At 45.7% G+C, this 14,838-nt stretch overlaps 1 protein-coding gene across 2 annotated transcripts in view; it reads right to left on the bottom strand.

Moving 5' to 3' along the window:
• Positions 1 to 8,159: 8,159 nt before the first annotated feature.
• Ogdh (oxoglutarate dehydrogenase Nc73EF) overlaps positions 8,160 to 14,838 on the bottom strand; it is a 104,121-nt gene continuing 97,442 nt past the window's right edge. For both annotated transcript variants that reach the window (XM_050166593.2, XM_055063901.2), the window contains exon 22: positions 8,160 to 10,966. In XM_050166593.2, coding sequence (XP_050022550.1) covers positions 10,870 to 10,966 — 97 coding nt within the window. In that variant the 3' untranslated portion in view covers positions 8,160 to 10,869. The remainder of the gene's footprint in view (positions 10,967 to 14,838) is intronic.

Genomic DNA, 14,838 nt, shown 5'->3' with positions numbered 1-14,838 from the left:
GTCCAGGGCCCCGCTGGCCTCGGCCGCCCACTTGACCTGTTTTATGAAGGACTGTTGTCCCGCCAGGTCTGAGATGGTTAGCTGTGCCTCCCATTGCTCTATTGTGTGGCGTGTTTTATCAAACGCGGGTGTGATTTAGAATCCCATGTAACGTATTGTAATGTTCGTATGCCGCCGCACCCACGGGCAGTCCGGCCTGTGGCGAGTGGGCAGGCAACATGGCATATTGTAATTTAAGGTGGGGAATACCCCGGTCTGAATTATGCACCAGCTAGCGGCTTCCTCTCCACTATCACCCATGGTCCGAGATACGTTCAAGGTAGATCCCATGCCACGTAACGTCCACCCTCAATACAATGTAGGGCGCCGGGTAGCCAGGGCTCGTTCCCTGTTAAAAGCGGCTGCTGCAACTCCGAATCTGGCATGTTTCGTTGACGCCGCCCAGTGCGAGTGCTCTGATCACTATGCCGTAGTTTCGGTTGACTCCAATGGCACTCTGATCAATTCAGCATCCGTGCGGAAGGTTTCTTCAACAGTAGCCGAGCAGGTTGCTATAGCTATAGCACTGAAGGACCCTCTACGTTCCAATATTTATACAGACTCCAGATCGGCAGCCCGAGCTTTCGCCTCCGGCTCGATCTCAAAGGAGGCGGCGGCCATCCTCGGCAGCGAGGGGGCTGCTGGTTTTCATAGCATCAAATGGTTCCTGGCCCATATGGGAATCAATCTACACCCTGAGCTTGTTAACGCCAATGAGTTGGCCCATGACTGTGCGCGAGGTCTTACACACCGCGGCGGGTCAGGTGGACTCACCGACGGCGACTTAGGGCTGTACAGGGATTCGCTTCTCACCTTCCATGAAATCTTGAAACATAATCAACTTGCTCGGCGGGCCTTTCCGCTACCACACCCTAAACTTAATAGACCACAATCGTCGGCGTTTCGCATGCTTCAAACGGGGTCATTTCCCTCCAGGGGCAGATTCAGTCACTTCGCGCCTAATGTAGAACCCCACTGTCCAGACTGTGGGGAGGCGTATTGCTCCTTGTCCCATATGCTCTGGCAATGCCCTGCGTTACGCAGCTCATCGCTAACCACTCTAACCGACTGGGAGGCAGCCCTTAAGAGCGGCGACCTCTCAGAGCAACTACGGGCTGTCCAGAGGGCCTGCGACAGGGCGGAGGACCACGATCTTCCGACCCCGACGTGTGTGCGGCCCGCGACGGCTACGGGGACTCCCTGAAAAGGGAGGTACCCTAACGCCGGTTCCTCAGGACCATTAATAAAGTTCTTTGTCTGTCTGTCTGTTCCTCTCCACTGAGTTGTGGGTGATGGGGAGGGTTTTTTTTTTCTTTTTTTCTGGTTGTACACTGATGACCGAGAATCTCTCGGACGTTCGTTGGATTGGGGTTATTACGGTGGCTTTCCGGGACCGTTCCAGTCGAGTCTGCCCGATTAATAATACCTCGGGCTAGCGAATCGGTCAGTTCGTTCCCTTCCAGGCCCATGTGATCTAGTGCACCATACGATCCGGTGATGCTCGGCGAATTTTGTTGGCATTATTGAGCGACTTGTTTTAGTCACGTGGCCCCTGAGGAGCATGCGACATGCTTCTTGTGAGTCTGTGATTATGGTGACGGTCTTTTGTGTGCGTTCCGCGTGGGCGAGGCCCATTGCCACGGCGAAAGTTTTGGCAGCCGCCGGAGTCCCTGCCCTAACGGATGCCGTAAATTGGTGCTGGGCTTTCGTGTAGACGATCGCCAGTGCGTACATTTTGTTCTTTTGTGCATCGCTGCCATTTGGGTTTACGATCGGATGTACGACTGCGTCCGTTTATATTGTATTGTAGGTGGGTTCATTTTCACATTGTTTTAATATATGTTGTGTGCGTGCTTTACGCCTTGCTTTATTGTATTCCGGGTATATGTTTTGGGGTTGGAAGCAACTGTTATTAGAGCTCGCGTAGAGGTCAGTAGTGGTACTACCGTGTTCGCTGATGAATTGTGGGTGCTGGGGTACACGTGCCCTGTCAGTAGGGCCCGTTTCGCTTGAGTGTAGCTCAGGCGTTCCGTCTGGGAGATCAGCCTGGCTTGCTTTGGCTCTTTGAATGTGATCCCTAAGGCTAGCAGACGCTCTGCGGACGTCCCCTTGGGTAGCCCGAGGGCCGCTTTATATGTTGCTCTTATTATGATGTCTACTTGCCTCTTCTCATGACTAAGGAGGTGGTAGGGCAGGCCGTACGTGACTCGGCTTATCACTAGTGCTCGGACGAGCCTTAGCGTGTCGTGTTCTTTCATGCCCGCTTTGCCATAAATTACGCGGCGGATCATTCGTGGTATGTTATTTGTGGTAACTGAGTGTTTGGATGGTGTGGGACGTTTTCCCGCTATATACTTTGGAGCCAGAAACCCAGAATCTGCATCGTCGTTACTTTTTGGACCGTGTGTCTTCCATAACGATGTTGACAGGTCCGTTAGATATGTAGCCCCTCGATTTTTCGGGGGCACATTTGAGGCCATTGCTACTCGAGAATTTGTCTGCTGTCTCGATCGGCTGCTTGTTGTAGTACGTGTTCTTTGTGTCCCAGAGGGCCCCTTCCTGCCCAAAGCGTTATGTTCACGTACAGTGTGTAACCCAAATCACGGATTTGGTCCAGCTGCCACGCCACACGACACATCGCTATGATGAACAGCAGAGGTGAGATTATTGACCCTTGGGGCATTCCTCTACTGGGCACCCTTAACTTTTGGGAAGCAATTTAGCCGATGCCTGTTGTGGCGGTGCGGTTGGCGAGAAAAGCCCGCACGCAATTGTACCTACGTTCTCCGCATACCGTCAGTTCGAGTTCCTCCAACATCGTTTTGTGAGAAACGTTATCAAATGCACCCTTGAGGTCTAGTGCGAACACTAGTCTTTTATCTCCGCGGGCGATGTTCGATATAACTACTCTGATCAGTAGGAATTCGTCTTGATAGGAAAACCCCGTACGGAATCCTATCATCGTGTTAGGGAACCATCTTATTTCTTCTAGGTACCGTTGTAGTCTTATTTGTGCCCCTCGTTCGAACGGTTTGGCCAGACAGGACGTAAGGGAAATGGGCCTCAGAGCGCCTATTATGGCGGTCTTTTTAGGTTTGGAGATAATTTTAGCGTGTTTCCATTCCAGGGCAATTCATTGTCCCTTGAGCCAGCTCTCACCATTGAACAGTTCTGCGATTTTAGTCAGGGCTCCAGCATCCACGTTTCGATGCATCGCGTTCGTGATTGCATCTGGGCCTGGAGCCGAGTTCTTGGTGGCCGCTCGAGCTGCCTCAAGGACTTCTGCATATGTAAAAGGTTAGTCTAATTTGGCATTCGCCTTCCCAAGATATAATCGGGTCTCGTTTGGGGCGTCTTGTTTAGCGATGGTCCTGTGTATCGTTCTTTCAGTTTTTCTATTAATTCTGCGTCTGCGCCTGGGAAACTGTCCGATACGATTTGAATCGCTCTGACAACTCTTCTTTGGCGAGGATCCGTTTTGGCGACGATCTTAGCGCTCGCTTGCACGCCGCCGCGATCGTCTATCGAAAAGGTCCCGCAAGCTATAAGGCGAATCTGACCAATCTAGACGCCAGCACCGCTACGCTCACTTCTGCCTCTCCCGTGTCACACCGGCGTGACTTAGCGCTGCTCGGACCAATCTGGTTCTTGTTCCTTAATGCAATGGTGCAACCCACTCTGGGGGATCAGCCATAAATCGGCAGGTGCAAAAAAACTAACCAATTTTTTAGGCGCCCGTTCCTGCTGCGAGCGTCGGCGTCCCTCGTAACGAAGCGAATGATGAAAGGGCGAACGCGGAGCGCAACGGGGGTGAAAGACGGCGAGAGCGAAGAGAGCGCGAGGCGGAAAGCGAAGGAGATGACGAAAGCATGAGAAGCGTAGTGCCGCGCAAGACAGTGTCGCGGCGACAATGGCTACGAGATGGCGCCAGAGCAGCGCAAGTCGTCTGTTCACCGATAACGCCACCGATACCATATATGGAAACAAAGCGCTGCATTAGCTAGGAAGTTGCGCCACACTTCGCTCCATTTGCAACGTGTCGCACAAGACAATGTCCATGCCAGCAAATATATCGCGAAATGAAAACGCGTATAGAGCTGCGCTCAAATTTTGCATTAGGGAGTATCGTAACGTCGGTGTATTTTTTGAGTAAAAGGTGATATGACGTAAGTACCTTGTAAATGTGAATTAAATGTCTACTGTTACAGATATGAATGACCAAATATTTAAGTATTACGGTAAAAATGATGTGAGCATAAGAAGCAAAAAGAACACCTTTAGCATGCAGTCCTTTTTGTCTCGCACAGAAAGGTGCAGAGGGCTTCACAGACGTTCCTGTGGCTGTAATCCAGTACGGTAGCCCCAAAGGAAAGCATTACAGGAAGAGTCAAATTCAAGCCAAGCTTTTGGAAGGGTTGTCCTAAAAATCTTTTCTATTGAATAATGAAACGGCAGCATGTCAAAAAGAAGTGTTGCAGAGGTTCGTTCTCATTGCATAAAGGGCACAAAGGCGATATAGCCAGGCCAGACCTATGGAGATAAACGTTCAGTGGGGCGACTCGGCACCGTAGTTTTGTAATCGTTACTTCAATTTTCCTTAAGGAACACCATTTTTTGTTCCAAGGAAAATTGAGATGTGGGAAATCAAATGCTGCCAACAATGATTGTGCTAATTTATTTGCAGTAGTATATTTTCAGAATCGTGCAGCAGTGATGAAAGATGACATACGTAAAATGGGGATTATTGGACCATCGTGGCATGCTACTGCGAGTGCATCTGCATATTCGCTTAATAGACATTTGTGGCCTCACACCCACTAAACGAACGAGACGTAAATACTTTGGGAGAAGAGAATACAAAGTTTCTAATGAATCTGACAATTTGGATGTGGTTAGTGAAGAGCATACAGACAGGCAATCAGCTAAGATTACAGCTTATGACAGAGATCATGTTAATTTGCATAAAGCTAAGACAATTTCCAATAATTCCACCTGAAACAAAGGCGTGAAATCGGGTAGCCGAATGGAAAAAGACCAATTTATAAGTGGCGATACAATGCCCACACCTGCCTTTTCGTCCCAGAGGGAAGCATCAGTTGCTATAATGGTCTCTGTATCCAGGTGTGCAAGGTGGTCTTCTAAAATACTATTCAAATATTGATAGGGAAGATGTTTAGCATTATTTGGAAAAATATCAAATTCAATTTTAGAACCTAGAACTAAGGAATTTAGTAACACACTGCTTCGCATAGGTGAACATTTAATGGGTCCAATAGTTTTCGTACGAGAACTCTAGGGCAATGCGAGTGGTACTATTGATAGTTAAAAAATGAGGACAGTTCATAACGAAAACATATTGTGATCTCCTCTGTGGTGATGCATATATCGTTAGAATCTAAAGTTTGTACTGTTAGGATATGAAATCGCATGAGAAGGCAAGCGCGCTTCTGGATAAATCATTAGCGACAAATTTAGGAAGCCCAAGACACAGACATAATGTCTTGCATTCTAATAGAAGCAGAGGTCCGCCAGAAAACAAAACGCAGTCAAACTCTATTATCGGGCGAATATACATGCAACAAATCATTATGATGGCATGCCGATGCAGTCCTGATTGATTGCTGCCAAGTCTACGTAGCATTCCTACTGCACGTGCTCCCTTTGAGGTAATGTGCTCTATATGTGGACTCCAATTAAGCTTTTCAGTGTAAACGAGACCCAAACATTTGAGTGAATTCACCTGCGGGATACTCTCTTGTCGATAAAGAATTGAAATTTGTAAAAGAACGCTTTGAGGGAAAATTAGCATGTCACCTTTTCCGATATTAAGAGAGATTAATGCCATGAAGACACAATTTAAGGCTACTCCTACAGGACTGTAGTGTTTGGTACAACGCATGTATATCTACCGATGCAGCAAAAAATTCGATACCACCGCCGTATACGTGCACATGCACATCCTGTTGCAAAGTTAGAGTGGAGTCAGTAAAAAATTAAAGAGGAATGGCAATGGGACTGATCCTTGAGGTAGACCTCTTCACGGTTTATACGATAATGAAGACTATCCACATTGAGAGCAGTAGAGTTCCCTGCTGTTCAAAAATTCACAAAACCACGTGACAAAATAATTCGCAGACCTGCATTCTAAGTGAATAAGCCAGCATATCTTTTTTCTGCCTTCTAAATGTTGCTGTCTTGAACTTAACAGTCTCTCCAATTGCGGGGACACTGGTAGGAAGTAGTCTTTGCAACGCTGCTTGTAATCATGCGAGTGTGTGTGTTACACCAAGGGCTAGAAGACACTTTTAGTGGCGTGCACAGTGAATTGAGACTTCTTTATGGAATCTTCTAACAGAAAATTAATTTATGGCTTTTTCTTTTTCATTATCCCATTGCTGATTAGATAAAGCAGTGTGCAAGACCTTTTTGAATGTGCTGAAATTAACAAAAGTATCTGAATGCATGCAGAGCAATTTGAGTCAATGGCCATACAACCAGACCACTCGTAGACGCCGGCTTAGCCCTTCTCTCCCAGTGATCTACTTTTACTCAGACAGCTCGGCCCTACTACAGCCTTCTCCACTTTTGCACACTTCTCTCCTCAGCTGTTCAGATAAGCAAAACATGTCAAAACAGGCAATGCTGTTCACTTTAAAGCCAAACAAATGGAACCACTTGTAAATGAGGAGAGCATTCAAGTGGGCGGTTAAGGAAACATTGCATGTCACCGCCTGCGCTTGCATCGGCGGTGACATAAATTTGACGTCGGGAGACTGGAAAAAAATCATAATGTAATAACTTTACGTCATTGCACACCAGGGCCGTTATTCCATAGCGAAGCCTTCCACTCAATCCTATGTCATTCCACCATCCACCGCTCATGGCCAGCTGATCCCATAGGTAATGTGGGCGAAGTGTCACCCTGACTACAGATGAAGCGTGAAAAGACAGTGGCATCAGAAAAGGCACTGCTACAAAATGGCACCCAAGTATCGAAGCTTGCAGAGGGGCTACTAGGTCTTCGATGCCCTGGTGAAGGTGGCACTACACAGGTTACAATAAAAACAGGAATAAAAGAGGCACTTCGTTGAGAAATGCTTCTTTCGTTCGTATACACTTTAGCACAACCTATGTTCAGATAGCATTAAGGAACTTTCATTTTCATTTAATGCTGAGATTAGTGCAGCCCACCCCCTTCAAATGCACGTTTTCTTGCAGGATACTGGCTGCCATGTACATTCTGTTTGGATTTCAAACTATTAAAGCATATGTGTTGTATCCACCATATAAGTAGTTAATAAACTACCAGAAAGTTGGCTTGGAGTCATTTTCAAAGACTACACGCGATCACGAGATGCCTGATCTCAGCACTTTTCCTGCGCAGTTATACCACAATTCATGCAACATGTGGACGTGTATAATTATTGGAAAAAATAAAATACAAGTTTAGTTGCATTCCTTTAATGTCACGTAATAGTAAAAGTAAGGACACTCTAGAACTAATGGGGACTTATCACACTACGAAAAGAGGAAATGCCTGTGTGAGCGACACCTCGATGTTGCTGCATAGCTACAGGATATCCTTCCCGGACTGTGCTGATGTGTTCTGTCACATTCTGTCTGCCCAACTGCACTAGTATACAAACTGTGTCGATGTATGTTTTTGGACATGATGCACTCGGTAGGTTGTGCTCGTCCGGTCAAAAGACAGTTTTAGCATAGTTACCGTCTTACAACTACTGGCTGCCACAACAACGCATGCGTTGAGCTTACCAGGCTCTGGCATTTACCGGACGGCTCCCATCGGTTACCATGACTGCATAGCAACATGGTGCTTTCACCCTATTCGCTCGTGTTACTTGCTCTCCGTCACAAGAGCAAGACATAAATAATGAAATCAGTCGTCACTTAGTCTCATCTCATGCTGAAGACAAAGTATAAGCCCCATTTCGTTATTACTGAGGGCAGTTCTTTGTTTTGACACTGCTAGGCTAGAGGGAGGGCATCGAGGCAGGAAAGTGTGCCAATTTCCACCCCACAGATGGCGTTGATCAATGCTGCTCAGTCCTGTGGTTGGTTTCCCGACACACCAGCTGCTTTCAAATGAATGGGCCTGGATCAACATTGCTTGTAAACACATTTACTGCAGAAACACAATGACCTCCATCTTCAAAGCAAAAAACTAAGCACTACAAACAGAGTTGCTGAGTTTCAGAAATGCTTCTGTGTGTGCCAGAGCCAAGCAATGAGGCCACAAGGTACACACGTTTTTACAAGGGGAAGCAGTGATTTTAGTAAAATTATCTGCATCTTCCAAGAGATGCACACTTGCTAAAACGCAGACACAAAGCTGTGACATCAGAAAATGCAACTTCTGCTAGAACACAAAGCAAGATCAGAAAAAAGAAAAAGCTATGACACTACATAACAGGAATGAACTGCTTAAATAACAATGCGCGCCTTGGAACAAAATGGAAAATCAAAACAAAATGTAGTCAACAGTGCATCACATGCTCAAGTAACAGTGGGACAAGGTATCATTGAAAACAAATGAAATTGTATCTTTCATGCCACAGCCATTCAATGTCACTATGCTGTTCTTCAATACTGCCCGCCTTTTCCTGAACCTACGTTGGGTCAGAAACTCAATACAAGTGAAAGGACTGCAGTCGAAAAACGGGCCAGCAACAACTGAATTAACTAAGCACAAGACAGTATGGTACTGGCTCAATGAAGATTGCAAGTCAAATAACATCATTAAAGTCTAAAAACTTTTTTCAAGAAACCACCACAGCCCTCTACACCACTGGCCTTAAGGGGGGACGAGGCACTTCAAAAACCATTTTTACTTTTTAAACAACTTCAATGAAATTTGCACAGTTATTGTATTTTTATGAGCCGATTTGAAAGATGTAATTATTTTTTTTTCTATGATAAATATTGCCCACCTTGATAATCGAAAAATATGAATATGGGCATGTTTTATGACTAAGTTTGACAACCTATAACTTTGCTTCAAAATGGCCTAGAACAATGATTTATAGCTTATGACACACTATAAACATTCACAATTGATTCCGTGTGCTGTATGTTACCGTGCAAGTTGCTGTTAATTAGCTAATTAGGCTCCAAAAAAAAAGAACATCCTGTTTTGGATATGATAAAAATATTTATCATAGAAAAAAAATATAATTGCATCTTTCAAATCGGCTTATAAAAATACAGTAACTGTGCCAATTTTATTGAAATTGTTTAAAAAATAAAGTTTTTTTAAAGTGCCTTGCCCCCCCCTTAACTTCGACTTATGCAGAAGTACAAGATTTCAGTGCTGACAATGTCAGTTTCCAAGAAAAGAAAACTGTCACTTCCTTTCCATCTTCCAGCATTCTGGTTTATGGTAAAACTGCATAGATTTACACAATTATAGCCACTATAACTGCTGCATCAGCTACCAGACATTCGTTTCCGTTATTTGGAACAAGATTAAAAAGAGCAGCCAGCGGCCTACTTTCTGACTCCATATAAAACAAATGAAAGCTTCCCTTGTTAAAAGAAGACTGCCATCATCGACATAAAACACTTGCCATACATTGACCTGAAGCCCTGGATGTTTAACAGAGTTGTGTGCTGAGGTTACATTTTTTTCTGGGTGCATATAAATTTAAAAACAATATTTTGGTATTCCTTCATGCATAAACTATGGCAAATAAGTTTCATGGCACTGGTCATAGAAAACTTGCCATTAAAAGCTCTCACTGCAATGCACAGGCATTATTGATGCACTTTTGCCCATTCCTGTACATTTCTCTCCCCTACCTACATAATAAGAGTCAGCAAAAGTCTACTCACTGGCCTACACTTATAATGCAAGAGCAGTGCTTCTTGCACTAGAAAACTACTTTCTCTTGTGTGAGCATTGCTTGCTTGATCTTTGCTTCCTTGCAAAGCAGCCTTCAGACATAACCAAGAAAAAAAAGCAAGTAGTCGCTTGAACGACGCATAAGCTCGTGCCTCACATCATTCTTCACACCTTTCCAAACGGCGTTGAACTAAAGAGGAAGCCACAGCGCCTAAAAAGCATGGTTAACTTAATCACCGAAAGAACAGCGAATTCCACCATACTACTTGCTTGTACTCTGCTGTTCCACAGCTCAAGTGCAGCTCGAGTGCCCATCAGCAATGTCCGGTACACCCGCTCCAAAAAACAAGTTTGCTGACCGCACGTTTAGCCTCACATATAACAGCAGTGAGCAGAAACAAGTTTGCTGCATAACAAAGACCACACAACACACCAATGCAAGGAAGCAATAATGTCAGATCGGAGGGCCTCATCTTCAAAGGCTGGTCAACATTTGTTGCTATGCGCTCCAGGCCTATTAAATCTCCACTGCAACGATGACAAGACACTGGTGTTTCACAGGGACAAATTTGCATGACAAGAGACTATGCTCTTAGTGTACAGCGAAAAACATACTGTGCAACAATGTTCATTAATACGGCATAAAATCAGGCTGCTGTTCTCGTCTCTGAACAGTACGCAAGAGTTCATCTTGCTGTGCGGGAGACATGGCCGTTTCTATCAGATCTGCCTCACAGCCTGTGGTGCACGAAGCTAGCGAAGGCCCCTGTAACTGCCAAGATGTGCCGGTGCCGTTCATGAAAGCTGTGGCAACATAAACGGCCAATTTTCTAAAAACGTAAGAAGCGTGTCTCGGCTACAAAAGGAACGATCAACAGCAGCAGCTCTGTCATCCACTTCCTTATCTTGACTTGGATTTAAATATAAAGGTTCCTCTCCCTTCCCTCATTTTTTTTACCAAGACAGCACACTCAAGCAAAACTGTCATTGAGAAGCTTCTCAGACTCTTTCTTGTGTGTGTGCTTGCTGCCAGTCGCCGTTGATGGAGAGACAGCACGGCCCACGTACCTGTAACAGACACACAAGCTGTCACTTAGCAACAGTAACTTGGGAATGAAGAACTCCTTCCCCCATTCTTTTATCACTTTCATTTGACATGTCCCGAGCTACTTTGCCCCTTTCTGAAAGCAGACTACTGCACACTGTGCAACTCCATGGATAATTTCTATCTCTCCCACATGCATGCACACATGCGTGGAGCACAGAAGGAACAGAGAAGAACCATGGAACCGACATGCACTACTTGGGCAAAAGTTCGCGCTGGGCACGAGAGGTTATGACCCTACTGCCCATCAACGAGTAGCCAGCTTCAAGCTCTGTCCATCTCCTATTGATGGTTTCAATTGAAACTACAACATGGGGGCAGAGCACAGTGGTCATTAGCCCAGCTGAAAACAGCAACACAATATATGAGCCGATGCGCCACAATTCAAAATACAGTGAGATCCTCATCAGTGCGAACACCACACTAACTTTTCATAAATCCCATGCTTACTGCTTATATAGTTTCAATGTAAAAATAATTTAGTACTGCGAACTCCAGATTACTGAACTTTTCATATTAATGATCGTTATTTTATTTCAGTGTCAGGTTACACAAAAAATTATGAAGATTTATGCACCAAAACCACAATCTGATTATCAGACATGCTGTAGTGGGGGACTCCAGAAATTTGGACCTCCTGGGGTTCTTTAACGTGCACCTAAAGCTAAATGTTAACAATGCCTCAGTACTACGAACTCATATTCTAAAATCCGGGGATTCTTAGATTTCAGTCTATCCTTGACAGCAACCGAAGCAGTAGGCTAGGGACAACATGGCAGAGAAAGTGTATGCCTTGCAACTTCCCCCAGGGAGGAGTGGCTCATGGGCTCAGAAAATTTGAGACAGTGCGGGAGGAGAAAAATGCGGGAATAGGACTTCTTTTCTGTTAAAAAGGTAAGACACGTTAGGTTGAGTGAGCGAAGAGGCACAGAGGTGCGGGAGTAGTTCTTTGCAAGGGCAGGGGGCACCACACCAGAGTTCATACAGCAGACCCTCGTGGATAAAACCCCATTACGTACAATTTTCTGGTGGCAACGTTCACAATCGAGAACACAAAAATTTACACAATTGAGTTACGCTTATTTTTTACCAGTTCATACGTTCCCAGAAAACACAATCTTTCAGCACCAACATTCAGTATATATTTCAGACAACATTCAGTATGTTGTCAAACTGCGATCGTACAATACGTTTTCCGGCCGTCAGATCTCGTGTAAACATGAAAATATGCGAGGTGCGCACAATCAAGAACAGTATCCACCCACCACAGCAACTTCACCGCAATACTTGGCCGCCTATCCCGCATGAAAACACCGGCATACACTCAGTTTCTTATTCCGATAACAGCAAACCTACTCCCAGGTCATCGCACGCCACATCCACAGCTATTGCTGCCAACCCTACTGCGATAGGCATCTCCACTTATCTGTTTTACAGTGAGTGGGGTGTAATGCAGTCGGAAGCATACTGCACGGTTTTAGTAGGTGATAACCCAAACGCGCCGCCATTCCCCGCTGCAGGCAGTGCGAGGTGAGAGTCGCGTTTCGCTTTGGCAGCATACGGTGCAGCCCGCTAGCTCGATTTCGCTTAGGTTTCCCGTCGCCATCTTAAAACACTATGTAATAGGAAAACAACGAAATGCATCTCTGGTTGCTGGTGCAGCAACGATTCGTGCAATAGTTCACATCATGTAGATGTAAACTACAGCTGGGGGTGTCAAATTTTAGAATGCAGCTCTTAGGTACCCGGTTCCTGCGTTAAGCGTTGGCGTTGGTGTAACCATGCGAATGCACTTGTGCCACTACTCGTGCATTCCTCATTGTCTTTTCCAACAGCTGGCTCTGATGCTGCTCATCATGCTAGCATTGCCATACTGTCCTTCCCTCTGCAAAGGTGCAGAAGGCACTGACCCACTGCCAGGCGGTGTGGCGATTTCAGTCTCAAACTCTGTGCCTCAATATATTGTGAAATGAAAACACTAGGGATGGGCGAATAGTGAACCTGAGGCTCGAAGCGAATTCGAAGCGAATAGCGATTTGGTCGAATAATTTCGAATCGAATAGTTCGAATAGTATATATCACATATTTTTAAAAATGAGGATTTTTATCATGACCCGACTGATTTACACCGCTTTTACAGAATTGGAACACATGTAGGCACAGCATTTTGTGAAATTGACAACTATTAACAGTTGAATTTTATTCAGGAATCACACACTGCTTTTCTTTACTGCATTCACAAGTTTTCATGCAAAGATACCAGCTGCTCCCCGTGGTCTTGGAGCAGCAGTTCCCACCGGCTGCTAACAACATTTACTGCTGTTGAAAACAGCCTCTCACTCCTTGCCTGTGTGGCAGGGATCAAGAGGTACTTTTGTGCAACCTTGGCCAGCGCTGGGTACAGCCGGCTGCCGTTGCTCTTCCGCCATTCCAAAGAGTTTTCTGACCTTGGAAGCACAGGGTTAGCCAAGTAGTCTGCCACTTGGGAAGGAACACTTTCACATGCATTCTTTTGCACTACGTTGGAGCTTAATGAAGAAAAAACACTCCCCAGAGTGTTAGCTGGAGGCTTCTCCATGCCTGGGCAAACAGATGTCCGGGCACAATCGTTTTGGGCTGGCATGAGCTCATTTGCTGCAGTTGAAAGTGTGGCTTTTGCCCACTTTTTTTGGTTCTCTTCAGTGTAGCAAATGTCTGTAGCGAGGGTCAACTAGCATTGCATTTGCTGGAACATGTGCCATTTTTAAGCCAGAGAACCTTGTTGCAAGACTGCACAGATGGCTCTTTGCAAATGATGCTGCTTCTTCACCTTCAGACATGCCGATGCAGCACCACTTGTGTACAATCCATTAGAGGTATCACTTGAGAAAGTGTAGGGTAGCGGTCTGCGCACAGCTCAATCGTTGCTTGGTCTAGGGGCTGCAAGACTTTCAGCTGAATTTCCATTCTTTAGAGTTCAAGTTGTCCACATCACATTCGCAAAGTTCAACTGAAATAGGGGCACGAGTGTGAAGAGTCTCTCCATGGCGTGCTCGCTGTTCCAGCGTGTGGGGACGTCTTGAATCACTTCGTGCTGGACCACGTGCATGTCCTTTTGAATGTCCATAAGCCGTGCACGTGCACGCACACTTCTCTTATAGTGACCCACAGTCGCTCGACACCTCGCACAAAGCTGGGAAGAACTTGCCACTTCTCTTTTAGCATCATTTATACACAGCTGCAGGGTATGCGCAAAACAGAGAAGTCCTGACCACTGCGATTTGGCAACAGCTAAAATGAAGTTCCTGCCGTTGTGAGTAATGACAAAAGACAGGATTTTACTGGGCAGACCCCACTCTCCGATCACGTCTTGGAGAAACAACTATATTTTCTCCAGTATGCTCCTGTGGCATTGGTTTGCAGGCGAGGGCATATGCGTGCTGTTTGAAGTCGTGATCCATCATGTGGGCTGTAACACACGTAGCTGCGCGTTACGTCAGCCTCATGAATGCAATCGTCGCGATGAGAGCAGCACCCCGCAATGAAAAGGTGCCCCGTGGCTTTTGCAACGCTACCGCGCCCGCGCAGGGAGAATATGCAACATTAACGAGGAATCTGCAATGCGAATGTTTGCCGAAAAGAGGGGGCTGGTTTAAAAGCTGGCTCGCAGCTTCAGTAAGTTTGAGGCCGCCGTCGTCGCTGCTAGGCTGCCGCAGCATCGAACGAAAATAACACTTTTGTCGCGCGAAGTAAATAAATACTGCACGTTTTTTCCCCTTTCATCACACTCTCTCTTCCGTTTTTGACAGGTAAGTGGGCGATCTCGTGCTATTTCGGTTAAGCAGTACTACCATTT

Source organism: Dermacentor andersoni, chromosome 1 (genome assembly GCF_023375885.2).
Source record: "Dermacentor andersoni chromosome 1, qqDerAnde1_hic_scaffold, whole genome shotgun sequence".
Lineage (NCBI taxonomy): Eukaryota > Metazoa > Arthropoda > Arachnida > Ixodida > Ixodidae > Dermacentor > Dermacentor andersoni.
This window is presented reverse-complemented; position numbering and strand designations above follow the sequence as displayed.